The sequence below is a fragment of the Erinaceus europaeus genome, chromosome 3, assembly GCF_950295315.1.
Source record: "Erinaceus europaeus chromosome 3, mEriEur2.1, whole genome shotgun sequence".
NCBI classification, from domain to species: domain Eukaryota; kingdom Metazoa; phylum Chordata; class Mammalia; order Eulipotyphla; family Erinaceidae; genus Erinaceus; species Erinaceus europaeus.
In genome coordinates, this window is record NC_080164.1 from 97,386,930 (window position 1) to 97,414,218 (window position 27,289).

At 40.9% G+C, this 27,289-nt stretch overlaps 1 protein-coding gene across 1 annotated transcript; it reads right to left on the bottom strand.

The window, feature by feature from the left end:
* Nucleotides 1-6,256: 6,256 nt before the first annotated feature.
* On the bottom strand, nucleotides 6,257-22,222 carry EPCAM (epithelial cell adhesion molecule). The gene is made up of 9 exons (XM_007534267.3): nucleotides 21,971-22,222; nucleotides 19,569-19,676; nucleotides 19,071-19,311; nucleotides 17,280-17,345; nucleotides 14,295-14,358; nucleotides 11,353-11,454; nucleotides 10,228-10,428; nucleotides 8,674-8,718; nucleotides 6,257-6,689 (listed from the first exon to the last, which is right to left on the bottom strand). Exons 1-9 carry the CDS (start codon nucleotides 22,044-22,046, stop codon nucleotides 6,648-6,650), a joined length of 945 nt encoding a protein of 314 aa, XP_007534329.1. The 5' UTR covers nucleotides 22,047-22,222; the 3' UTR covers nucleotides 6,257-6,647.
* Nucleotides 22,223-27,289: the final 5,067 nt, after the last annotated feature.

Sequence of the window (27,289 nt, forward strand, 5' to 3'; positions counted from 1 at the left end):
CATTGCTAACCCAGTGTTTTGTTTCTTGAGGGAGGGGTTGTTTGTTTTGTTTTAACTTGAACCTTCTTTCCTCACTGCCTCCCTTTTCTTAAATAAACTGCCTGTATTAGGTTTAAAGGTTTATAGAGGTGGGTGCACCTGGCTGAGCACACTCATTATACTGTACAAGGCCACCGGGTTCAAGTCCCTGCTCCCTACCTACAGGAGGGTCACTTCACAAGTAGTGAAGCATGTCTGCAGGTGTTTCTCTGTCATGTACAATAAAATGGAAAAATCGCCTCGTTGCCCTTGTTGTTAGATAGGACAGAGAGAAATAGAGAGGAGGGTAAGACAGAGAAGGGGAGAGAAACATGGACACCTGCAGACCTGCTTCACCATTAATGAGGTGACCCCCTTGCAGGTGGGGAGCCCAGAGTTCCAACCGGGATCCTTATGCCAGTGCTTGCGCTGAGCCACTGAGCTACCACCCGGCCCCAAATTGCCTCAATCTTAATACTAGTATAAATTCTCTACTCTAAATAGTTCAAATTTGTATACCAATTAAATTCTGACACTCGGTTTAAATTGCTTAAACAGCTCAGAAATTTATAAGCTCAGGCCTAATAGATCAAAATCATTTAGTCCTGTCAGTGTCTAAGATATTGTTATTAATATTTTAAAGTTGACATAAAAGCTTGCTAAGATCAAATATGTTTTAGTTAATTTTTTTTTTAAGATTTTATTTATTCATTAATGAGAAACATAGGAGGAGAGAGAAAGAGCCAGACATCACTCTGGTACATGTGCTTCCGGGGATTGAACTCGGGAACTCATGCTTGAGAGTCCAAATCTTTATCACTGCACCATCTCCTGGACCACTGTTATAGTTAATTCTAACTATTGGGTTATCGACAGTAAATAAGCTCTTAATTTCATTGTAGGGGAATTAATGTTTTACATTCAACAGTAAATACAATAGTGTGTACATGCATAACATTTCCCAGTTTTCCATATAACAATACAACCCCCCCTAGGTCCTTTGTCATCCTTTTTGGACCTGTATTCTCCCCACCCACCCACCCCAGAGTCTTTTACTTTGGTGCAATATGCCAATTCCAGTTCAGGTTCTACTTGTGTTTTCTCTTCTGATTTTGCTTTTCAACTTCTGCCTGAGAGTGAGATCATCCCACTTTCATCTTTCTGTTTCTCATTTATTTCACTTAACATGAATTTTTCAAGGTCCATCCAAGATCAGCTGAAAATGGTGAAGTTACTATTTTTTTATAGTTGAGTAGTATTCCATTGTGTATATATACCACAACTTGCTCAGCCACTTATCTGTTGTTGGACACCTCAGTTGCTTCCAGGTCTTGGCTATTACAAATTGTGCTGCTAAGAATATATGTGTACACAGATCTTTTTGGATGGGTGTATTAGGTTCCTTAGGAAATATCCCTTGGAGAGGAATTGCAGGATCATAGGGTAGGTCCATTTCTAGCTTTCTGAGTCCTCCAGACTGTTCTCCACAGAGGTTGGACCAATATACATTCCCACCAGCAGTGAAGGAGTGTTCCTTTGACAGCATGACCTCTCCAATATTTGCTGCTGCTACTTTTTCTGATGTATGACATTCTTACAGGAGTGAAGTGGTATCTCATTGTTGTCTTTATTTGCATTTCTCTGACAGTCAAAGACTTGGAGCATTTTTTCATGTGTTTCTCAACCTTTTGGATCTCTTCTATGGTGAATAGTCTGTCCAGGTCCTCTCCCCGTTTTTGGATGGGGTTATTTGTTTTCTTGTGGTTGAGTTTAGCAAGCTCTTTATATATTCTGGTTATTAGCCTCTTGTCTGATGTATGGCATGTAAAGATCTTCTCCGGGGTCTCTTGGTTTGGGTAGTGGTTTCTTTTGCTGTGAAGAAGCTTTTTAATTTGATGTAGTCCCATAGGTTTATACTTGCCTTAGTCTTCTTTGTAATTGGATTCATTTCTTCTAAGCATCTGATAGTTTCTGGTCTAACATCCAAGTCCTTGATCCACTTGGAATTTACTTTTGTATTTGGTGAAATACAGTGGTTCACTTTAATTCTTCTGCATGTTTCAACCCATTGTTTCCAACACCATTTGTTGAAGAGACTGTTTTCCCCGATGAATAGTCTGGGCACCTTTGTCAAAGATTAGATGTCCATAGGTGTGGGGGCTTACTCCTGGGCTCTCAATTCTATTCCACTGGTCAGTGTGTCTATTCATGTTCCAGTACCAAGCAGTTTTGATGACTATGGCCCTATAATACAATTTGAGATCTGGAGTGTGATGCCTCCAGTTCTGTTCTTTCTTTTCAAGATTGTTTTGGCAATTCTAGGTCTTTTCTGGTTCCAGGTACACATTTGTAGCATTTGTTCTATTCTCCTAAAAAATGTGGTTGGGATCTTAATGGGGATAACATTAAATTTGTATATGGCTCTGGGTAGTATATTCATTTTGATGATGTGAATTCTTCCAACCCATGAACATGAAATATCTTTCCACTTCTTTGTGTCTTTTTCAATTTCCTTGAGTAGTGACTCATAATTTTCAGTATACAAGTCTTTCATTTCTTTGGTTAGGTTTATTCCTAGATATTTTGTTTTTATTGCTATAGTAAAAGGAATCTTAACTAATTTGTTGTAGTAATAGTAACTATTGCCATTTACGATACTTACAAAATTGTAAGGGACCTTTTTTTTTTTTTTTTAAAGCTCTGGTTTATGGTGGTATGAGGAATTAAACCTGAGACCTTGGAGTTTCAAGCATAAAAATCTCTTTGGGGTGTAGTAGACAGCATAATGGTTATGCAAAGAGACTGTCTTGCCTGAGGCTCCAAAGTACCAGGTTCAACCCCCTGCACCACCATAAAGCAGAGCTGAGCAATCCTCTGGTAATAAAAATAAAATAGCCTTAATTATCCTCTACTCCACAATACGGGATTAAACACCATAGCCATAAATACCATGATTTATGACAAATAGGTATCACTTATATTTTCTCATTCGAATATTTAAATATGTATACCAAGGGTGGGGGTAGATAGTGTAATGGTTATGCAAACAGACTCTCCTTCCTGAGGCTCCAAAGTCCCAGGTCAGTCCCCCACACCACCATAAACCAGAGCTGAGCAATGCTCTGGTTAAAAAAAGGGGGAGAGCACTGGCCAGTGGTGCACCAGGTTAGGCGCATCGTATGAAACATAAGGACCAGAGCAAGGATCCCAGTTCAACCCCCAACTCCCCACCTGCAAGGGAAGTCACTTCACAAGTGGTGAAGCAGGTTTGCAGTTGTCTCTCCCTATCTCCCCGTCCCTTCTCAATTTCTGTCCTATGGGGAAAAAAAAAATCAGAAAAAATGACCACCAGGAGGCAGTGGATTTATATTTCAGGCACTGAACCCCAGAGATAACCCTGGAGACAAATAAAGGGGGGCGAGAGGGAAGGAATGAAGGCCCCCTGATTTATAAATATTTATTCACTTTTGTTGCCCTTGTTTTTTTTTTTTTAAGTCTCTAGGAATTATGAAGTCATGCAAGTACTGAAACCCCCCCCCCAGTAATAACCTTGGCAGCACCAAAAAAAAAAAGCTACCTCAAAAGGGACAATATCCTACAAAATATGAATGTTATATATAGTATAATTATATGTTTTGGGTTTTTTTTTTTTTTTTAACCAAAGCACTGTTCAGCTGTGACTTGTGGTGGTGTTGGGGGTTGAACCTGGGGGCTCAGAGCCTCAGGCATGAAATTAATTTTGTATATCAATCATATTGTTTCCTCAACTCTTATTATTATTTTTTTGTTTTGTTTGTTTTGTTTTTTAAATAATTTATTTCTTTATTGGGGAATTAATGTTTTGCATTCAACAGTAAATACAATAGTTTGTATATGCATAACATTCCCCAGATTCCCATTTAACAATACAACCCCCACTATGTCATTCATCATCTTTCATGGACCTGTATTCTCCCCACCCACCCACCCACCCCAGAGTCTTTTACTTTGGTGTAATACTCCAATTCCATTTCAGGTTCGACTTGTGTTTTCTTTTCTAATCTTGTTTTTCAACTTCGGCCTGAGAGTAAGATCATCCCATATTCATCCTTCAGTTTCTGACTTATTTCACTCAACATGATTTTTTCAAGATCCATCCAAGATCAGCTGAAAACGGTGAAAACGTCATTGCTGGATAGGACAGAGAGAAATGGAGAGAGGAAGGGAAGACAGAGATGGGGAGATAGATACCTGCAGACCTGCTTCACTGCTTGTGAAGTGACTCCCCTGCAGGTGGGGAGCCCGGGGCTCAAACCGGGATCCTTATGCTCGTCCTTGAGCTTTACACCACCTGCACTTAACCTGTTGGGCTACCACCCAACTCCCGACTTCCTGACTTTTTATTATTATTTTTTTTATTTACTTACTAAATAGACACAGTTAGAAATTGAGAGGGAAGGGGGTGATAAGAGAGGGGGAGAGACACCTGCAGCACTACTTCACCACTTGTGAAGTTTGCCCCTTGCAGGTGGGAACCAGGGGCTTGAACCTGGGTCCTTGAGCATTGTAACATGTACACTCTACCAGGTACTCCACCACCTGGCCCCTCCTCCTGATTCTTAATGCCTGTTACTTGATGTTGGAGACTCCTGAATTGTAACACCTATTACTTATACATGTTATCACTGATTTTTTTTTCTTTATTGGGGAATTGATGTTTTACATTCAACAGTAAATACAATAGTTTGTACATGCATAACATTCCCCAGTTTCCCATAACAATACAACCCCACTAGGTCCTCTGTCATCCTCTTGGACCTGTATTCTCCCCACCCACCCACCCCAGAGTCTTTTACTTTGGTGCGATACGCCAATTCCATTTCAGGTTCTACTTGTGCTTTTTTTTCTGATCTTGTTTTTCAACTTCTGCCTGAGTGATTTTTTATTTTTAAAATAGGACAGAGAGAAGTTGAGAGGGGAGGGGAAGATAGAGAGCAGAGTAAGATAGACACCTGTAGACCTGCTTCTCCACTTGTGAAGTGATGCCCCTGCTGGTGGGGAGCCAGGGACTTGAACACTGCTGATTTTCTGCTGTTTGATTATCTCAGTTACTGAGAGCTATGCACAGAACAAAGTCTCTTTATTTTCGCCTAGTTAACATGATCATGACCATGAATATTCATGGTAGGACAGTCAGTCAATCATGCTAACAAGTCCACCCATTCCCTAGGGGATGGTATCGGATATGGTATATACACATAGGATAGACAGTCTTGGATTGGAGGCTGTCATCCCAGAAATCTTCCAACTACAGGAGGGATTAATAGTCACAAGTAATAGGTCCTAAATTCAATGCTCAGCACAACACTGCCAGAGCTGAGCACTGTTCTGGTCTCTCATTTATAAAAATAAAGTTTTATGGTCTAGGAGGTGGTGCACTGGACTCTCAAGCATGAGTTCCCAAATTTAATCCATGGTAGCACACATACCAAAGTGGTATCTGGTTCTTTCTCTCTCTCTGCCTATCATTCTTCACAAAGTATTTTTAAAAAAGAAAAATAAATTTTTATACAAAGATAAAATCAGGATACTATTACCTTTAGCATAATTATTTATTAAATATGCTGCTGAAAACAAGTTTGCTTAATGTCCCAGGAGGTGGCAAAGTGGCTTAAGCGTTGTACTTAAAAAGCATGAAGACTCGAGTTGGGTGGTAGCATAGCAGGTTAAGCGCAGGTGGTGCAAAGCACAAGGACGAGTGTAAGGATCCTGGTTTGAGCCCCTAGCTCCCCACCTGCAGGAAGAGTCACTTCATAAGCACTAAAGCAGGTCTGCAGGTGTCTTTCTCTCCCCCTCTGTCTCCCCCATATCTCTCCATTTCTCTCTGTCCTATCCAACAATGACAACATCAGTAACTACAACAATAAAACAAGGGCAACAAAACAAAATAAATATTTTTTAAAAAAAAAGCATGAAGTCTTTAACTTTTTTAAATGTTTTATTTATTTATTAGATAGGAGGAAATAAGAGACAAGAGAACCAGAGCATCACTCTGGCATATGTGCTGCCGGGGATTGAACTCAAAGCATCAGGCTTATAAGTCTGATGCTTTATCCACTGCATCACCTCCCAGACCACTAAAATCTTGAATTTGAAACCCGGCATACACATGCTTGAATAATGTTCTGATTCTTCCTCATGTAATAAATAAACTTTGTGTATATTATAAATTTAGGCAACATGATCCAAAGTTAGGAAATTCAGTTTTTAAATGTTTTATTTCATAGTTCATAAAAAAGGTTTATATGTACAAGACAAAGTAATAGAACGGCAGATTTTGATCACAGATGGAAAAGACAGTAGGCATTCAGACTCTACTGTGAATACAAATTTAATGCACTTGTCAGTATAATGTGTAATTTAAACTATGCAGTGCAAGATCATCTGTTTTACATCATAACTGACTTTAGGTCAAACTTTAGGGTTGATGAACTCAATTTCAAGCTGTGTATGTTTGAGTACAGGTTTTACTACCACACATAGATGATGTTAACTAACAAAACAGTAGTCAAGTCTTCTTTGTCCCATGCTCATATATTTGTAATCTTAGTTGCTTGCTAAATTTACTTCTTGAAGTTGGGCTCTTCAAATTATGCATTTCGTTCCCTATGCATCTCATTCATTTCTTTTATCTAAGCAAGGAAAAAAAAGAGAGAAAGCAAGTTTACTTTCTAAATTTTTGTTCATTCTGAGAATAGTTTACAAAGAGCACACACTACACATGATAACATTTTAAAACTAGAAAGAACCAATTCCAATGGAATACTACTCAGCTATAAAAAATGGTGACTTCACCGGTTTCAGCCGATCTTGGATGGACCTTGAAAAATTCATGTTAAGTAAAATAAGTCAGAAACAGAAGGATTGGGTGGGTGGGGAGAATACAGATCCAAGAAGGATGACAGAGGACCTAGTGGGGGTTGTACTGTTATATGGAAAACTGAGAAATGTTATGCATGTACAAACTATTGTATTTACTGTTGAATGTAAAACATTAATTCTTCAATAAAGAAAATTTTAAAATAGGAAAAAAAAGAACCAATTCATTTTCTTTTCTTCTAATTTTTATTAGATAGGATAGAAATTAAGAGAGGAATGGGAGACAGAAATATACCTGCAGACTTGCTTCACCACTCATGAAGTGGAGCCTCCCCCCCAAAGATGAGGAGTAAGGGCTTGAACTCAGGTTTTTATTCTTGGTAAATTGTGCAAATTTAACTGGGTGCGCCACTGCCGACCAGCCCCCCCCCCATTAATTCTGTTTTATTTTGCAGGTGAGATAATTAAGTCCAGAAATAAATGGCTTATCCTAGGCCCCACAATTAATTATAAGCACAACTGAGACAAGATGATAAAAACTACTGCTGATAGACATTTTGCTATGTGACTAATAATTAAAAAAAAAATTTTAAGTTTTTTAAAAAATTTATTTATTCGGGAGTCCGGTGGTAGCACAGCGGGTTAAGCGCATGTGGCGCAAAGTGCAAGGACCGGTGTAAGGATCCCGGTTCCAGCCCCCGGTTCCCCACCTGCAGGGGAGTCACTTCACAGGTGGTGAAGTAGGTCTGCAGGTATCTGTCTTTCTCTTCCCTCTCTGTCTTCCCCTCCTCTCTCCATCTCTGTCCTATCTAACAACAATAACTACAACAACAATAAAAACAACAAGGGCAACAAAAAGGAAATAAATATTTTTTTAAATTATTTATTTATTCCCTTTTGCTGCCCTTGTTGCTTTATTGTTGTAATTATTATTGTATTATTGTTGCCTGTCTTTGTTGTTGGATAGGAGAGAGAGAAATGGAAAGAGGAGGGGAAGTCAGAGAGGAGGAGAGAAAGATAGACACCTGCAGACCTGCTTCACTGTTTGTGAAGTGACTCCCCTGCAGGTTGGGGAGCCGGGGGCTTGAACCAGGATTGTTCCACCAGTTCTTGCACTTTGCAAAACGTGCGCTTAAGCCGCTGCGCTACCGCCAGACTCCTTCTATGTGACTACTTTAATCTTTACAATAAGTTTATGCTGTCATTCCATTTTACAGATAAGGACACCTGGAAGGCTTAAAACTAATCAAATAACTTCCCAGATAGAAAGTGATCAAACTGATATGAAAAAAATCAGACCTCCTACCCTCTATTCTATGATGTAACTTTTTTTTTTTTTTTTTTTTTTTTTTTACCAGAGCACAACTTAGCTCTGGCTTATGGTGATGCAGGGGATTGAAACTGGGACTCTGGAGTCTCAGGCATGAGAGTCTCTTTCTTTGCATAACCATTATAGTATCTCTCACCCCCCTTTTTTTTAACAGAACACTGATCTGTTTTGCTTTATGATGGTGCAGGGATTGAACCTAGGACTTCAGAGCCTCAAGCATGAGTCTTTTTGCATAACCATTATGCTATCTACCCCTGCCCTATGATGACTCAATGTAAAGTGGTCTACCATAAACTCTTACAAGAGAATTTTGGCTAACACTCCTGTAAGAATGTCTCTAAGGCCTTAAAGACTATATTGTAAAGGGACTTTAGTGTACATAAGACCTTTCAGTATCTAGGAAGATACAGTGATTGTGATTATTAGAAATGATCAGACAAGAACATTTATTTGAATAATCAATTTACCTCAGCTTTCTCATACTTCGTTGATCTGTTTCTTCTGGAAATGACCTGAATGCAAGAAAAATGGTTAGTATTTTAAGACTGATATCCAAATGTTCATCTGAGTTAATGTGTATGTTTTTAATAGCCATGATTCCTATCTTAACATATTAAACCTTAACATCTATCCATAGACATTGTTATCATCATCATCACCTAGGATTCCAGATGACTTTTTTTTTTTTTTGCCTCCAGGGTTATCGCTGGGGCTTGATGCCTGCATCTAAACCACTCCTCCTGTGGCCATTGTTTTTTCGACATTTTTTCTTTTGATAGGACAGAGAGAAATTGAGACGAGAGGGGGAGATGGGGGGGGGGGTTGGGCGGCATGCACACTGCACAAAGAGTGAGGACAAGCGTAAAGATCCGGGTTCGAGCCCCCAGCTCCCCACCTTCAGGGGGGTGGCTTCACGGGCAGTGAAGCAGGTCTTCAGGTGTCTTTCTCTCCCCCTCTCTATCTCCCTTCCACTCTCAATTTCTCTCTGTTCTATCCAACAACAACAGCTGCAATGACTACAATAATAATAACAACAACAAGGGTAACAACAAAGGCAACAAAATGGGAAAAATGGCCTACAGGAGCAGTGGATTCCTAGTGCAGGCACCAAGCCCCAACAATAACCCTGGAGGCAAAGGGGGGGGGAAGAAAGGGAGGGGAAGGGGGAGAGGGAGAGGGTAAGGACACCTGCAGACCTGCTTCACTTGTGAAGTAACACCCCCCACCCCCAGATGTGGAACCGGGAGCTCAAACTGGGATCCTTAAGCTTTGTGCTGCACCTGCCACCTCCCGTTCCTCCCTTAGATGACTTTTTCAAGTAGAGAGAAAGATAAAGAGACAGGGACCACAGCACAGAAAGCTCCCTCCAGTGTGGCAGAAGGCTAGGCTCAAATCTGGGTCACACGTGGCAAAGCAGCACACTACCACGGAAGCAGCTATTTTGCCCCCCCCTTATCAAACACTTATTTATCTATTAACAAGAAAGAGGGAGGAAAAGAACCATATCATCACTGTAGCACATGTAAACACCAAGGGTCAAAATCTTCTTCCTTTCATTAATAAACAAATCTTGAAATAAATAAATAAATAAATAAAAAGGATCATAAATGTAACTGATTCAGTCACTATGGAGAATGACAAAAATAAAGACGTTTTCATTTGGTACAAAGGTAGTTTGTTTTTTGGGTTTTTGCTGTAAGCCAGATCACGAAGGGCCAGATAGAGTTGCTCAGCTCCTAGTTACAATGCTCAAGAACCCAGATTCAGGCCCCCGGGAATGCTTCACAAATGGTGAGGCAGGGCTGCAAGTGTCTCCTTCTCTCCACAAGTCCCCTTTTCCTCCCAATTTCTGTCTCTATCCAATAAAGAAATAATAAAATTTTAAAACGATGGAAGTAAACATTAAATATGAACCAAAGCACTGCTTATCTCTAGTTTACAGTGATGGCAAAAATCACTTTTTTTTTTTTTTAAAGAAAATACACCCTTCCATAAATAAAATTACTTATTTTTAGACTCACCAGCACAACTATTCCAGCAATAATTGCTATTGTCACAACCACAATGACAGCAATAATACCAGCCTGTAGACCCTGCATGGAAAATTCAGGCGGTTTTTCATCAACATAGAAAATCAGGGTTCGACCAGGATCCAGATTTAGTTGCTCCCCATTCACTGTCAGGTCCATTTTTTTGGAAAAGAACAAGGATTCATCTTTAACCTATGTTGAAAAGGGGGGTAAAAAGCAATTTGTAATACTTAAGAAGTTGATAGGCCTATCACTTAGATGCAACAATATAAACACTTAGGCAACCTTCCCTGATCTATTCTCCCCCCTTCTATCTCGCCTCCCATCAGTCAGATTACTTTGAAGCAAATCCTAGATTTCATTGTATATCTCATGATAAATACTAATTTATTTTTATTTTTAATTATTATTTTATTCATTTATTTATTTATTGAGAGAGATGCAGAGACAGAAAGACACAGAGAGAAACACCAGAGCACTGTTCAGCTCTGGCTTACGGTGGTGTAGGGGATTGAACCTGGGACTTCGGAGCATCAGGCATGAGAGTCTCTTTGCATAACCATTACACTATCTACCCCCGCCCAACACTAATTTTTCTAAATCAATCTTTTAAAAAAAAAAAATTTTTTTAGTGACAAAGACACAGATAACAACCAGAGCACTGTTCAACTCTGATTTATGGTGGTGCTAGGGATTGAACCTGGGACTTTAGAGCCTCAGGCATTAAAGTTTTTTTTTGCATAACCATTATGTTGTCTCCCCAGCCTTGAACACTAACTTTTAATGAACTATTTTAATTACATCAATTACACAGCCTACCTTACATAGGATCTTACTCATGAAAATTATAATAGGGAATGGTTATAAATACTGCATATACCACAGTGATGGTCTGGTTCTCTCTCCTCCACTCTCTTTTAAATATATATATTTAAGTATAAATAAAAAAAATAAAATCAGAAAGGTAGATGTGAGCAACAAAGAGAACAGAATTATTTGTAGCACAAGAGGCTTTCAAAAATAGACCTATGTTTGATCTGTAGGTGGAGAAATACATCAAGAAACTCATTGAAACATGTTAGGTGACATTCTATTTCAAAATAAAGATCTACTTACATCTTTTTCAAAATAATAGGCCACATCAGCTATGTCCACATCACTTTGGGTTTTTTGAGAGGAGTTTTGTACCAGATCAATAGTGATAATATCATTCTCATACTGGGGTTAAAAAGAAAAAAAGTATTACTTATATATCCAATATACTGTGAAAACATTAATACCCCACAATATACAATGTTTGATTTTCTTTTGTCTTTTTTTTTTTTACCAGGGCACTGCTCAGCTCTACTTATGGTGGTGCAGGTGATTGAACCTGGGACTTTGGAGCCTCAGGCATGAGAGTCTGTTTGCATAACCATTATGCTATCTACCCCTCCCCAATGTTTGATTTTCTATAATCAGTATGTGTTCCCATTCCACTAGTGGATAGTTGACTTCATTACTAATAATTAAAATGACCTCTGTGGGGGCTGGGTGATGGTGTACCCAGAGGAGTCCACACATTACCGTGTGGAGAACCCAGTTTCAAGTCCCAAGTTATTTCCACCTTCAGAGAGGAGGAGCACTATTGCAGGTGTCTCTTGTCTGTCTTTCCCTGTAGTAAGAGGGAAAAAAACAAAACAAAACAAAAAACCCCACCAGCAGCAAAAGGAATCATTATGTGGGACCCAAGTTGCAGTAATACCGTTGGTGGCAAAATTAAATAGTATTTGAGGGACCTCTAAATATATCCAAGGGAAATAAGACAGCAATATGGCCAAAGATAATTAAAATGCATTTTTATTTTATTTTAGGCCAGTGTACTGTTCAGCTCTGGTTTATGGTGGTGCAGGTGATTGAACCTGGGACCTGGGAGTCTCAGGCATGAGAGCTGGGTTGCATAACCATTATGCTATCTCCCCCACCTGGAAAATTTTCTTCTGAAAAGATTTTAAATAATCTTAGCAACTGGAGAAGTAGTTAAGCTGTAAAGCCCAGATCACGTATATCCCTTCAGTTCTATCTCCAGTACTGCATGCACTGGAACAACAATCTAGTTTTCCTATAAATTGAATAAATCCTTAAAAAATTTTTTTTATTACCTTTATGTATTTATTGGATAGAGACAGCCAGAAATCGAGAGGGAAGGGGAGGGGATAGAGAGGAAGAAAGGCAGAGAGACATCTGCAGCACTGCTTTACCACTCACAAAGCTTTCCTCCTGCAGGTGGGGACCGGGGACTCGAACCTGGGTCCTTGTGCACTATATAATATGTGTGCTCAACCAGGTGCGCCACCACCCGGCCCCAAATTAAAATTCTTAATAAAGAAGTAATGTAATCTACTTGGTTAGAACTACTTTAAATGGCTAAAGAAGGGAGTTGGACTGTAGTGCAGCGGGTTAAGTGCACGTGGCATGAAGGGCAAGGACCAGCATAAGGGTCCGGATCAAGCCCCCAGGCTTCCCACCTGCAGGGGAGTCGCTTCACAGGCGGTGAAGCAAATCTGCAGGTGTCTATCTTTCCCTCTGTCTTCCCCTCCTCTCTCTATTTCTCTCTGTCCTACCCAACAACGACGACATCAATAACAACAATAATTACAACAACAATAAAAACCAACAAGGGCAACAAAAGTAAGTAAATAAATATTAAACGGCTAAAGAAATATAATTGGCAATGTAAATAGCATGCATTTGCTATGTCTTGGTTTAAGGAAGAAAAATATTTCAACTTTTTGTTTTATATACTTATATATATGTGTGTGTGTGTGTGTGTGTGTGTATTTTATTATTAATCTTCTTTTATTTCTTACCAGAGCACTGCTAAGCTCTGGTTTATAGTTGTGATAAGGACTGAACCTGAGAACTCAGAACCTAAGGCTTAAGTCACTTGCATAGCCATTAGGCTATTTCTCCAGTCCCATATTTATGTGTGTATTTTAAGTTTTACTCTAGGGGCCAGGCATTGGTGCACCTGGTTAAGTACACATGTTAGCGTGCATAAGGATCTGGGTTCAAGCCCTTGGCCCCCACCTGCAGGGGAAAAGCTTCATGTGTGGTGAAGCACGGCTGCAGGTGTCTCTCTGTCCCTCCTTCCCTATTAGTTTTTCTCTGTCCTATCAAATAATAAATACAATGTTTTATTATTATTGTTGCTGTTGTTATTGATGTTGTCATTGTTGGATAGGACAGAAAGAAATGGAGAGAGGAGGGGAAGACAGAGAGGGGGAGAGAAAGACAGACACCTGCAGACCTGCCTCACCGCCTGTGAAGCGACTCCCCTGCAGGTGGGGAGCCAGGAGCTCGAACCGGGATCCTTATGCCAGTCCCTGCGCTTTGCGCCACGTGCACTTAACTGCTGCGCTACCACCCGACTCCCAATAAATACATTTAAAATTTTTTTAAATTTACTTATTTATTCCCTTTTTGTTTCCCTTATTGTAGTTTTATTGTTGTAATTATAGTTGTTGTTATTGATGTCGTTGTTGGATAGGACAGAGAGAAATGGAGAGAGGAAGGGAAGACAGAGAGGGGGAGAGAAAGACACCTGCAGAACTGCTTTACCGCTTGTAAAGTGACTCCTGTTGCACTACTGCCCAACTCTAAATTTAAACTTTTTAAATACAATTATTTAAAAAGTTTAAATTTAGAAAACATTTAAGACTATATTATCTTAAGAGTTCCACCACACTATTCAGTCATTTTCCAACCACCAGAGTTGAAATAGTTAAGGAAGAGCTTGATCCATAAATGAGAACATGGTTTGCATCTTAATGTAAATATGTAATGAAAGTAACAGAGGCTTTCCAGGGTAGAAACTAGCATGTGTTAGGCAGACAGTACATTTTCTTTAAGGCAAACTGAAGTATCTCCAAGGCCACAGTAGGAAAAAAAAAAGAAAACTTACACTGAGTGTCCAAGATTGAAAATGTTACCCAGATGTGAGCACTACCAAATCACAACTAAGTCATACTGTCCCATCAACAACATTGATTTAAAAAATTAAAAAATAAAAATCTTACCACAATATTTGTGATATATTTTGGATCCAGTTGATAACGAGATGTGATTACCTGCTTGAGCGCACTGTAAATAATTAAAATTTCATGTTTTAATTATGTGCACTGTACAACATTAAGAAGTACTTCTTCTAACTAAGCAAATGCTCAAAATCTAGAATTATCCCTAGTAAAGCTTGCTAAGGATTTTATGTTCTTTTGCAACTGTTATAATAACTGATTCAGGCTAGAGTCATTACTCATCAGTGCTAAAATTGTTCAGTTCCAATTTAACCAATGTCAGCAGCCTACAAGGTGGCAAAGTGGCTAATGTTGAACTTAAAAGCATGAGGTCCCAGGGGCCAGGTGGAGGGGCACTCAGTAGAACACACATATTACCTTGCACAAGGACCCAGGTTCAAGTCCTCAGTCCCCACCTACAGAGGGAAGCTTCAATAGTGGTGAAACAATGCAGCAAGTCTCTCTCTCTCTCCCCCTCCTTTCTTTTAGATCTCTATCTAAAACAAGTTAATTAAAATATAAACAAAATGTAAAATAAAATAGAAGCATGAGGCCCCAAGTTCAATTCCCAATATCACATGTGGCAGCATGATGTTCTGATTTATACACACTCACTGTTATGTATTACACAGCAAATACATAAAATCAGTGTCGGGCAGTCAGGAGGGTCACAGGTTCATAGCAGTTGGAGGGCTGGACTTGCAGGCATAGGATCCCAAGTTTGATGCCCAGCACTGCATATGCCAGAGTGATACTCTGATTGTGTTTTCATCACTGACAGCTCATCTAGTTAGGTGTGTACCTTGCTAAACACAAAGCCCTGGGTTCTAGCTCAGGTTATGCCATGAGATATAGTATACCTACTTATGTGTATTATATACCATCTTTCATATCTATTAGAGTCCAATCTATACCATAAGAGCTCCACAACACCTGTCAAACAATCGTTGTATTTCTCCTCCCTCTATCCCACCTTCTCTGTCTCTTTCTCTGGAAAAAAAAAATCAGTGAGATGAAGGGTCAGATAAAAACCATGTTCTATATTAAATGAGACTAAAATTAATAACACCTGGTTGAGCGCACATGTTACAATGTGCAAGGGCCCAGGTTCTAGTCCCTGTCCCCACCTGCAGGGGGAAAGCTTCATGAGTGGTGAAGCAGTGCTGCAGGTGTCTCTGTTTCTTTTCCTCTCTATTCCCCCCTCCTCGATTTCTGGCTGTCTCTATCCAACAAATAAATAAAGATAATAAAAAAAAGAAAGGAAGGAAGAAAGAAAGAAGAAAAGGAAGATGGAAGAGATGGGGAGAAAAACAAATAAATTTTTAAAAAACCCAACACAATATGGTGTAATGTGAAATTTCCAAATCTGATAATTGTATAATAGTTACAAAAAAGAAAGTCACAATGTAAAAAACACAATGGCAGGGGTAGATAGCATAATGGTTATTCAAACAGACTGTCATGCCTGAGGCTCCAAAGTCCCAGGTTCAATCCCCCTAACCACCGTAAACCAGAGCTCATCGGTGCTCGGTTATAAAAAACAAAAAACAAACAAACAAACAAAAAACAATGAAGTACAACTTGCTTTCAAATGGCTTTGGTATTTAAAAAAAGTATGCATACTTAGACATAGCAAGTACACATTTTGCACAAAAACATACAGCTAGAAAAGGAAAATATGGCAAAGTGTTTATCAGTGACTGAGTGAAGGGTAATTACAGGCATTTATACTATGGTTGCAATTTCAGTGTTCTTTAATTCTATTTTATTTATTTATTTAACCAGACTGCTCAGCTCTTGCTTAAGGAGGTGTAAGGAATTGAGCCTGGGACTTTAGGAACTTCAGATGAGAAAGTTTTTTTGAGGGAGCCGGGCGGTAGTGCAGTGAGTTAAGTGCACATTATGCAATGCGCAAAGACTTGTGTAAGGATCCCGATTAGAGCCCCCTGGCTCCCCACTTGCAGGGGGTCGGTTCACAAGCAGTGAAGCAGGTCTGCAGGTGTCTATCTTTCTCTCTCCCCCTGTCTTCCCCTCTTCTTTCCATTTCTCTCTGTCCTATCCAACAATGATGACATCAATAACAATATAATAACTACAACAATAAAACAACAATGGCAACAAAAAGGAATAAATGAAAAAAAATTATTTAAAAAAGTGCCTTCTTTTTCAGAGAGGAGGAAAGATATACACCTGAAAACCTGCTTCACAGCTTGTGAAGCCAGTATCCTTACATTGGTCCTTGAACTTTGCACCATGTGCAATTAATCCAATGAGCTACCCCCTGGCCCCCTCTTTTGGATTTATTTATTTATTTATTTATTTATTCCCTTTTGTTTGCCCTTGCTGTTTTATTGTTGTAGCTATTATTGATGTCATTGTTGTTGGATAGGACAGAGAAAAATGGAGAGAGGAGGGGAAGACAGAGAGGGGGAGAGACAGAGAGACACCTGCAGACCTGCTTCACCTCTTGTGAAAAGGGATCCTTTCTCCAGCCCCTGAGCTTCACACTATGTGCAGTTAACCTGGTGCACCATCACCCGCCCCCCTTTTTCTCTCTGACCTATCCAACAACAAAGACAGGCAACAATGATACAATAATAATTACAACACTAAAGCAACAAGGGCAGCAAAAGGGAATAAATAAATAATTTTTAAAAAATATTTATTTCCTTTTTGTTGCCCTTGTTGTTTTTATTGTTGTTGTAGTTGTTGATGTTAGATAGGACAGAGAGAAATGGAGAGAGGAGGGGAAGACAGAGAGGGGAGAGAAAGACAGACACCTGCAGACCTGCTTCACCACCTTGTGAAGCGACTCCCTTGAAGGTGGGGAGCTGGAAGCTCGAACCGAAATCCTTACGCCAGTCCTTGCACTTTGCGCCATGTGTGCTAAACTCACTGCATTACCACCCGACTCTTTTGGATTTCTAAAGCCATAAGCATAGATTTGAGCACCAACTATGTAAACATAATGCATTTAATAGAACTTACCTCTTCAAACTTTCAACTTCAAAAGGTGTTTCTCTGGCTTTGTGTTTTAGTTCAATGATGATCCAGCTGTATAAAGACAATATTGGTTGTTATAACAATTTAACCTTTTAAATTATTTTCCTCAGAAGCTAAAACTAAAATACCCAAGTGGAGTTAAGTTAGTGTTAACAAAAAAAGGATTTGTGTAGATGTGTCCTTGGTTTCTCTCTTGACCCCCCCCCATCATTCATAAGTATCTCCCTCATCCAACAACAACAGCAATAACAACAATAACAACAACATGGGCAACAAAAATGGGGGGAGAAATGGCCTCTAGGAGCAGTGGATTCATAGTGCAGGTACCAAGCCTATGACAACCCTGGAGACAAAAAGAGAGAGGAAAAGATAACACAATCACTGTGTCCTAGGAGTTGGCACAGTGGGTAAAGTACTAGACTCTTTTTTTTTTTTAATTTTTAATATTTATTTATTCCCTTTCTGTTGCCCTTGTTTTTTATTGTTGTAGTTATTGTTATTGATGTCGTTATTGTTGGATAGGACAGAGAGAAATGGAGAGAGGAGGGAAGACAGAGAGGGGGAGAGAAAGACATCTGCAGACCTGCTTCACCTCCTGTGAAGCAACTAACTCCCCTGCAGGTGGGGAGCCACGGGCTCCAACCGGGATCCTTGCCGGTCCTTGTGCTTTGCACCACCTGTGCTTAACCCGCTGCGCCACCACCCGACCCCCAAGTACTGGACTCTTAAGCATGAGATCCTGGGTTTGATCCCTGGCCTTCCATGTTCTGGTTTTTTCTCTCCCACTCTATAATGATTTTTTAAAAGGCAACGTAAGGGGAGCCAGGTGGTGGCGCAGTGGGTTAAGCGCACATGGTGCAAAGTGCAAGGACTGGCGTAAAGATCCCGGTTCAGCCGGCTCCCCACCTGCAGAGAAGTCACTTCACAAGGTGATGAAGCAGGTCTGCAGGTGTCTGTCTTTCTCTCCCCCTCTCTGACTTCCCCTCCTCTCTCAATTCCTCTCTCTGTCCTATCCAATAACAACCACATCAATAATAACAACAATAATAATTACAACAATAAAAAACAAGGGCAACAAAAAAGGAATAAATAAATATTAAAAAAAAGACAATGTAATCACCAAAACTTCCCTAGTGCTGTGGGGAGTGAGGGAGTTCAAACCTGGATTGCACACATGACAGAACAGAAGTCTCCCCAGATGAGTTACCTCACATACAAGCCCCTACACATTTCTTTTCTACTCTCTTTTTTAATATTTATTTATTTATTCCCTTTTGTTGCCCTTGTTGTTTTATTGTAGTGGTTATTATTGTTGTTGATGATGTCATTGTTGTTAGATAGCACAGAGAGAAATGGAGAGAAAAGCGGAAGAAATAAAAAATAAAAAGAGAGTTGGGAGTTGGGTGGTAGTGCAGTGGGTTAAGTGCAGGTGGCGCAAAGCACAAGGACTGGCGTAAGGATCCCGATTCACAAGCAGTGAAGCAAGTCTGCAGGTGTCTGACTTTCTCTCCCCTTTCTATTTTATTTACTTATTTATTTATCCATTTATTTATTCTTTTTCTTTACCAGAGCACTACTCAGCTCTGGCTTATGGTGCTGTGGAGACTGAACCTGGAACTTTGGAGTCTCAGGCTTGAGAGTCTGTTTGCATAACCATTATGCTGCCCCCTCCCCTTTCTACCTTTTCAATCCTATGCCACAAGATCATATCACATATTCAAAGAAATATAATTCAATTAATCTGGAAAACATGAAAAGAAACAAGCCCCAACTCACTAGGTTCTCACTCTTTCGGAACAGATGATTTCAGAGTCCTTATCGGTTCTTCTCACTCCAGCAGTGTTCACACACCAGCACGCGGTGGTGCCATTGCACTGCTTGGCTTTAAAGAGTCCCATCTCATCACAGTCAGGATCGTAGAGCCCGTCGTTATTCTGGATAGCCCCCTCCGGTCTCACTCTTCTCCCAGACTTTGACCCATTCATCTCTGCCTTCATCACCAGACATTTGGAAGCCACTGAAAGAGAAACTTAATGTCAAACTGAAAAAATTAATTGTAGTTTAATACTTAATAAAACAGATAACTCCAGGCTCCTAGGAGGAAAGATAATTGTGGACTTGCATGTTTCCATGATTACTTTCTAAAGACGAGAAGCTTCATATCCAAGGCCATTTTGACAAGTAACATAATTCAGATTTGATCCAATGAATCAAGCCACATGAATTAAAGAAGCATGTCATAACAAAATTTAAAGGGAATGAGATTCTACTCACATTTTGAGCAGGTGACAGTATGCTGTGTACCTATTGAAGTACACTGGCACTGACCATTGTCATTCTCAGAGCAATTTGTGGTCAGTTTGTAGTTCTCACAGACACAGTCTAAAGGAAGAAAACAAAACAAAGAAGCATTTAAACAAAGCCTTAATACAGGGACCAAGGAAGTGTCCAGTGGATAAAGCATTGGACTCCAAGAATAAGGTACTGAAGTCAATGCCCAACATGGAATGTGCCAGAGCAATGCTCTGGTTCTCTCCCTTCACCCACTAGTGAACAAAACTTTTTTTTTTTAACCATAATACTAATCAGCTCTGGCTTATGGTGGTGTGGGGGATTGAACCTGGGACTTCGGAGTCTCAGGCATGAGAGTCTGTTTGCATCACCATTATGCTATCTACCCTCTACACATAAATAAAAAATGAATACAGGAGAGCTTGCAAAAACTTTCATGCCTGAAGCTCAGAAGTCTCTGGTTCACTCTCCAGGACTACTATAAGCCAGAGGTAAGCTGTGCTCTGATTAAAAAAAAATAAGATAAACAAAATCTTATCTAATTGTGCCTTTATGATACTCCCAGTCTCAGCTCCTTTTCCTCTAGAAAAAATTCTGCCGGCTTTTGTTACTATTTTCCCCAAAATAAACAGTTCCAGTTCTAAGGTCTGTGAATAATTCATAGTCCCCCACCTCTTGCCTCATTTTCCTAATAAGAGATGGCTTGCTTGAGGATTTATAGCAAACATTTTTAACCCTTGAGCTATTTTATTTACATTTTCAACTGAATTTAGAGGCACCTCTGTATGTAGATTTCCTAGTTTAATTAAATCAGAGTACTCAAGATGAGGCTGAGTGTTGCAATTAAGTAGTTGTATCCACAGTTATCTTAAAAGTTCGTGCTAATTTTCAATTGACAAGTCTACCTGCTCTGTGCTTGTCTAAATATGCAGTCGTTAAAAATCGGAGCTACCATGACAAACCAAATAATTTTTATATTGGTTCCTACCCTTCCATTTCCTTTGTTTAAACTATAGTCAATATGAACTAGGTAATAATCTGCCTAGCAGAAATTCAATATTGGGGGTCACAAAGATAAAGAATAAGAAGGCTGGGAGATAGCTAATGGCTATGCAAAAAGACTTTCATGGCTGACACGCTAACAGTCCCAGGTTCAATCACCAGCACTACCACAAGCCAGAGCTGAGCAGTGCTCTGGAAGAAAAGAAAAAAAGAAAAAGAAAAAGAAAAAAAAAAAAGAGCATGACCGCCCTTAAGAAATCAAATCTAATATTTAAAAAATCTTCTGCAGCATTACACCTCCTCAAAGTACGTTTCATGCTAAAACTATGTGAAAATTAAACAAAAAAGGATTTAAGTACAGACTTAATAAATCCTATAGTAGCTACATCCCTTTAAAAACAATTTTAAGACGATTTAGCTACAGGCTGAAGTGAAATGAATTGTTGGTGGAAGTGGGGTGGGGGGAGTCTTTCTAGAAAACTTTGGCCAATGGATAGTTATTTCATTTCTAGCCACCATCTTACACGTAAGTCAACAGATAGCAACCACGTTTATTCCAGAGTAAAACAGAAAAGAAAGACAAAAAAAAATGATTCACACTCCATGTTCAACATTTGGATAATAATGAGACATTAAGATTGCTCCCTCATCAGTTAAGTCTTTTTTTTTTTTTTTTTTTCAAGCCATGGGAAATTTGCTGTGGATGGGGGAAGGGAACAAGATATAAAATCGCACGGTTTTTAGGTTCTGCGCAATGTCTCAAAGAAAAATTAACTAGAGATCAAGTTAATTATGGTACTTTCTTCCCTAAGGTAGTGGAAATCACGGTTTTTAGAAAAACCAAAATCTTTTTATGGTTATCGAGATTTCTAGATTTCCCACAACAATCTTGATACTACTTTTATGATCCTTAAAAAAAAAGGGGGGGGGAGCCTTCTATGCAGTGTGGTCAAGGCCCAGGAGGACCTTTCGCACGCAGGTGCACAACCGCCGGGTGGCTCCGCCACCTGTCCACGCCGGAGTCCAGAGCCGAGCAGCAGCGGGTGCGGGCAAGGCGAGGGCGCACAAGAGGCGGGCAGGGGGCTGCCAGCGGAGGGCAGCGGGGGGAAGGGTAGGCGTCCTCGAAGGGAGGCGCCGATCCAGCAGTCTCAAGGCCGACGGATCCCGGCTGCCCCCACCCCCACCCCCGCCCCCGCCCCCGGGAGCACAAAGCAGCCAGCGCCACTGGCGCTTCAGCCCTCTAGTGAGCGCCTTCCCGCCCGCGCTCAGGGCCGCCACCGCTAGTCCCACCCAGGGTGGGAAACCGCGGCCGCTCGCACAGACCACCCCCACCCCATACTCCTCGGGCGCAGAGAGCTGCCCTCCTCGACGCTGCTCCCCACCTTTCAGAGCCGCGGCCACCAAGGCCGTCGCCACCACTAGCAGGAGCCAGAGAGCGAGGCGCTGGGGGGGCGCCATGGTGCGCACCGAGGCGAGGGGCGAGGGGCGAGGGCTGGCGTGCGGGAGACGCGGGGCCTGGGCGCGGGCGGGCGGCGAGGGCTCGGCCAGGTGTCGGCCTGGGGACCGTGCGCTCTCGCTGGGGCACTGCGCGCTCTGGGCGGGCCAGCGGGGTGGAGCGGGGTTGCAAGACCTGGCGGCCCCGCCCCGGCCGCTTCCTCTGCCCCTGCCCCTGCCCCAGCCCCAGCTCCAGCCCTAGCCAGGGCGGCTCACCTCCGGCGGCAGGTGCTCGGGGATGAGTCACCGCCGGGGGGTTGGGGAGGAAGCGGGCTCCCCGCCCCCACATTGGGGGTGGCCATTGGGGTGCCACCCCCACCCCAGGTGTGCACAGGACGCCGCCAGGTACTTCGGCGGACGGGCGGCGGCTGAGAACCAACAATAGGTCATGGCGCTGGGTGGCCACCAAGGAGGTTTGAAAGTTTCCATGGCTGAGGGAGCAGGACCCGGAACCCTGAAGAAATGGAGGCTGCAGCACAGTGAGGGGTCAGGAGGAGGACCGCAGGGGCTACACCTGAGTACAAAGAGGAGCTCCAGCCAGCACAATGAAGGAGGCGGCCTTTGAGCCTGACCTCGAATTTCGTACTCTTGGAAACTAGAAAAAAAAAAAAAAATCTCCCAGGCCTTCCAGGAGATGATAAATTCGGTGTGTGTGTGTGTGTGTGTGTGTGTGTGTGTGTGTATGTATAACTATTCTCAACAAATCTTTCTCTCTTCATTCTAGTAAACATTCTTGGCTTTTTGGAGAATGTACAAGATGTTTCCATTGCGCCAAATCTTGGGAACTGACATGATTTCGGCTTTGATTGCTAGGGAATAATATTAAAGAGTACTTTGAAAATGTAGGAAAGGAGAAACTAAGGATAATTATTTAGCGCAAATAAGTTCAAACCACAGCCCATTATTTCAGTCTTAGAATAACTATAATGCCTCGAAGCCCTTAGCTATTTAAGTACTAATTACTTTTATTATTTTTTATTCTTTAAGTATTTACTTGAATGACAGGGAGAGTATAATTTGAATTTCACTTGGATATTAAGTAAGATATTTGATTATTGACATCTTAAGAAAATTTGGGGGGCTGGGTGGTTAAGTGCACATGTTACAGTGTTCAAGGAACAGAGTTCAAGAGTGTTTCCCACCTGCCAGGAGAAAGCTTCACAAATGGGGAAGCAGTAATGCAGGTGTCTCTCCCTTACTGTCTCCCCCATCCCTCTCGATTTCTCTTTCTCTGTCAAATAAACAACAATTTTTTTTTTTGAAGATCACATTTTAGAAAAGAAAACTCTGTCACGGTTTTATATCTGTAAATTTGAGTAGCCAGACCTAGTTTTAGAAATCTGTGATGTTGGAAGTCAGGCAGTAGTGCAGCAGGTTAAGGGCACATGGCGGGAGGCACAAGTAGCTTCAGAAGCAGTGAAGCAGGTCTGCTTTCTCTCCCCCTCTCTTTCTTCCCCTCCTCTCTGTCCTATCTAACATTTCTCTCTGTCCTATCTAACAACGACGACATCAACAACAACAACAACAATAAAAAACAAGGGCAAATAAAGGGAAAATAAATAAATAAAAAAAAAAGAAATATGTGATGTGTTTAACAGTTGGTTTAAGTGAAAAGAATCAGATCAGGAACAAGTCATCAGCCAGATTCTGGTTCACTGCTACATTTTGGACAAGTTCAAGAAGATGTGCTATCTCCAGCCCCCAAGTTACACACACACACACACACACACACACACACACACACACACATATTTGAGACAATCTAACTGGCTGTTGTGGCTTCATTTGCAAAGACTTCCATTGTCACATCTAAATCTGTTACCTAATCAAAAACCTCATCTTCTCATAACTTGACAGCTGTTGATTAAGTTGTTCATTGCAATAAATTGAACTAGCTAAACATGATTACTAAGTATATATGACAAAGTATCATACTAATTTATGATTCATGATATCTGAGTATATACATCCTCACTTTATTTGTGTAAATCTTTACTACCTCAACTTATCACTCACTACTCAAAACATTTTATACTTTGTCGATCTTTTATAGTTCCAGTCCCATATTTAACAACATGTCTTTTAAAAAATATTTATTGGGAGCCAGGCTGTAGCGCAGCGGGTTAAGCGCACATGGCGCAAAGCGCAAGGACCGGAGTAAGGATCCCGGTTCAAGCCCCGGGCTCCCCACCTGCAAGGGTCGCTTCACAGGCGGTGAAGCAGGTCTGCTGGTGTCTGTCTTTCTCTCTCCCTCTCTGTCTTCCCCTCCTCTCTCCATTTCTCTCTGTCCTGTCCAACAACGACGACATCAATAATAACTACAACAATAAAGCAACAAAGACAACAAAAGGGAATAAATAAATAAATATTTTAAAAAAAATTAAAAAATATTTATTTTCCCTTTTGTTGCCCTTTTTTATTGTTCTTGTAGTTATTACTGCTGTTGTTATTTATGTCATTGTTATTTAATAGGACAAAGAGAAATGGAGAGAGGAGAGGAAGACAGAGAGGGGGAGAGAAAGATAGAAGGTGGGGAGTTGGGGGCTCGAACCAGGATCCTTACTCGGGTCCTTGCGCTTCGAGCCACCTGCTGTGCTACCACCCAACTCCCAAGAACATTTCTTAATATTTTAAGATTTCATGCCTAAATATATTCCTAAAATTGTCAGATTTTACAGATGTTGATTTATGATTTTGACAATAGTCAGTTTGAAATATAATATTTTGACTAAGAACAAGTATGACAAGATTAAAAGCTGTATCTAGAAGCTGGGCGGTGGTGCACCCAATTAAGTACACATAGTACACAATGCATATGTACCCAGGTTTAAGCCCCTACTGCCCACCTGCAGAGGGGACACTTCCTTCACAAGCTGTGAAGCAGGTCTGCTGGTGTCTAGCTTTCATTTGTTTGTTTGTTTTTGTTTTTATTTATTTTTTACCAGAGCACTGTCTAGCTCTGGCTTGTGGTGGTGTGGGGGATTGAACCTGGGACTTTAGAGCCCCAGGTATGAGAGTCTGTTTGCATAACCATCATGCTAACACCTTCCACCCCAGGTGTCTATCTTTCTATCTCCTGCTTCTCTCTCAATTTCTCTCTGTCCTGTCAAATAAAATGGAAAAAAGGAAAAAATGGCCACCTGGAACAGTGGATTCATACTGCCAGCACTGAGTCCCAGTGAGAAGCCTGGAGGCAAAAAAAAAAAAAAAGCCGTATTTAAATTTTTTAAAAAATATTTTTATTGCGGCCAGGTGGTAGCACAGTGGGTTAAGCACACCTGGTGCTAAGTGCAAGGACCAGTGTAAAGATCTCAGTTCCAACCCCCCCTCCCCATTCCCACCTGGACGGGGGTCACTTCATAAGCGGCGAAGTAAGTCTGCAGGTGTCTGTCTTTCTCTTCCCCTCTCTGTCTTCCCCTCCTCTCTCCATTTCTCTTTGTCCTATCCAACAACAATGACATCAATAACAACAACAATAATAACCACAACAATTATAACACAACAAGGCAACAAAAGGAGAAAAAAATAGCCTCCAGGAGCAGTGGATTCATGGTGCAGGCCCCGAGCCCAGCAATAACCCTGGAGGCAAAAATAAATTTTAAAAGCCCCCCACTTACAACCATTGTGTTGTATAGTGCAGTATGCCAAAATACTAAGGGACTTGTATACATTAAAGAACTCTCAACAAAAAAATGAAAAAAAAATTATTATTGGACAAAGAGCTATTGAAAAGGGAGGGAGAGATATGTAGGGAGAGAGATAGACACCTGCAGCACTGCTTCACCACTCGTGAAGGTTTCCCGTACAGGTGGGAACCAAGGGCTTGAACCTGGGTCCTTGTGCACTTTAACATGTGCACTCAACCAGGTGTGCCACCACCTAGTGCCCCATATTTAAACTTTTCTGACAAAACTTCTACTGTCTATCCATTAGTTACCAGAATAAAATGCCATAATCAAAGCAAAAATGAATGAAAAAGGAGAGAAATTCAATGAGAAAAGATACAGTGTGAGGACCATCAAGATAACTCACCTGGATAGTATGCCTACTTTGTCATCTAGAGGACCAGCACAGGTTCCAGTCCAGTACCCATTGTATTGGGGTAAGCCTCCATGCTGTGCTATCTTTCCTTTTCTGCCTCTGTCTCTCTTGTTATCTGAAACTGTCAGCTCAGAGCAGTGAAGTCTGGTCACAACAGCAAAGAATTAGGGAGTCTGTGGCCAGCAAACTAGCTTACATGGATAGTGTGCTGTTTTGCCACATGTACCACACACCTTCAAGCCCAGCCTCCACCACACTGAAAGAAGCTTCAGTCTCTCATTCATTTTTTTTTTTTTAATGCCTCCAAGGTTATTGCTGGGACTCAGTGCCCGCACTATGAATTCACTGCTCCTGGAGGCTATTTCCCCCCCCTTTTTTTGTTGCCCTTGTTGTTTATTGTTGTCATTATTATTGTTGTTGTCACTGTTGTTGGATAGGGCAGAGAGAAATGGAGAGTGGAGAGGAAGACAGAAAGGGGGACAGAAAGATAGACACCTGCAGACCTGCTTCACTGCTTGTGAAGTGACCTTCCTGCAGGTGGGGTTCTGGGGAGTGGGGGCATTGGAACCGGGATCTTTACGCCTGTTCTTGCGCTTTGTGCCATGTGCACTTAACCTACTGCACTACTGCCCAGCCCCTTCTTTTTTTTTTTTTTTAAATCTTATTTATTTTATTTTACTTTTTGGATAGAGACAGAGAATTTGAGAAGGCAGGGACAAATAGAGAGGGAAAGAGAAAGAGAGGTATCTGTAGTCCTGCTTCAACTCTCATGAAGCTTTCCCCCTGCAGGTGGGAATTAGGGGCTCGAACCCAGGCCCTTGCACATTGTAATATGTACGTTCAACCAGGTATGCCACCACCTGGCCCCCACTGTATTTCAATACACAACAACAAAAAAGTGAAACATTAGAGTAAAATAATGGCAAAAGCATGGCATTCCATTTGCATTGCATTACAAATATACACTCATTAGTCATAAGTGAACTTTCCCTCTTTTTCTTAACAATCTAGGTAAAGACTTATGGGCTATATTCTTTAAATTTTTGTTGTTGATTTTTCTCTTTTGCTTAGCTATACTGTTTTACTAATTTTCTCTATTTTATTATTTCCTTTTTTCTGTTTTATATTGGATTTAATTTACTTTTTCTAACCCTCTGATATAAAAA

Excerpts from the sequence above, each read along its gene's own strand:
- EPCAM (XM_007534267.3), bottom strand. The coding sequence starts at position 22,046 with ATGGCGCCCCCCCAGCGCCTCGCTCTCTGGCTCCTGCTAGTGGTGGCG. Across the intron at positions 19,312-19,568 it reads TACTGTCACCTGCTCAAAAT|TGGCTTCCAAATGTCTGGTG; the intron begins GTGAGTAGAATC and ends TTTCTCTTTCAG. Across the intron at positions 6,690-8,673 it reads CGAAGTATGAGAAAGCTGAG|ATAAAAGAAATGAATGAGAT; the intron begins GTAAATTGATTA and ends TTCCTTGCTTAG.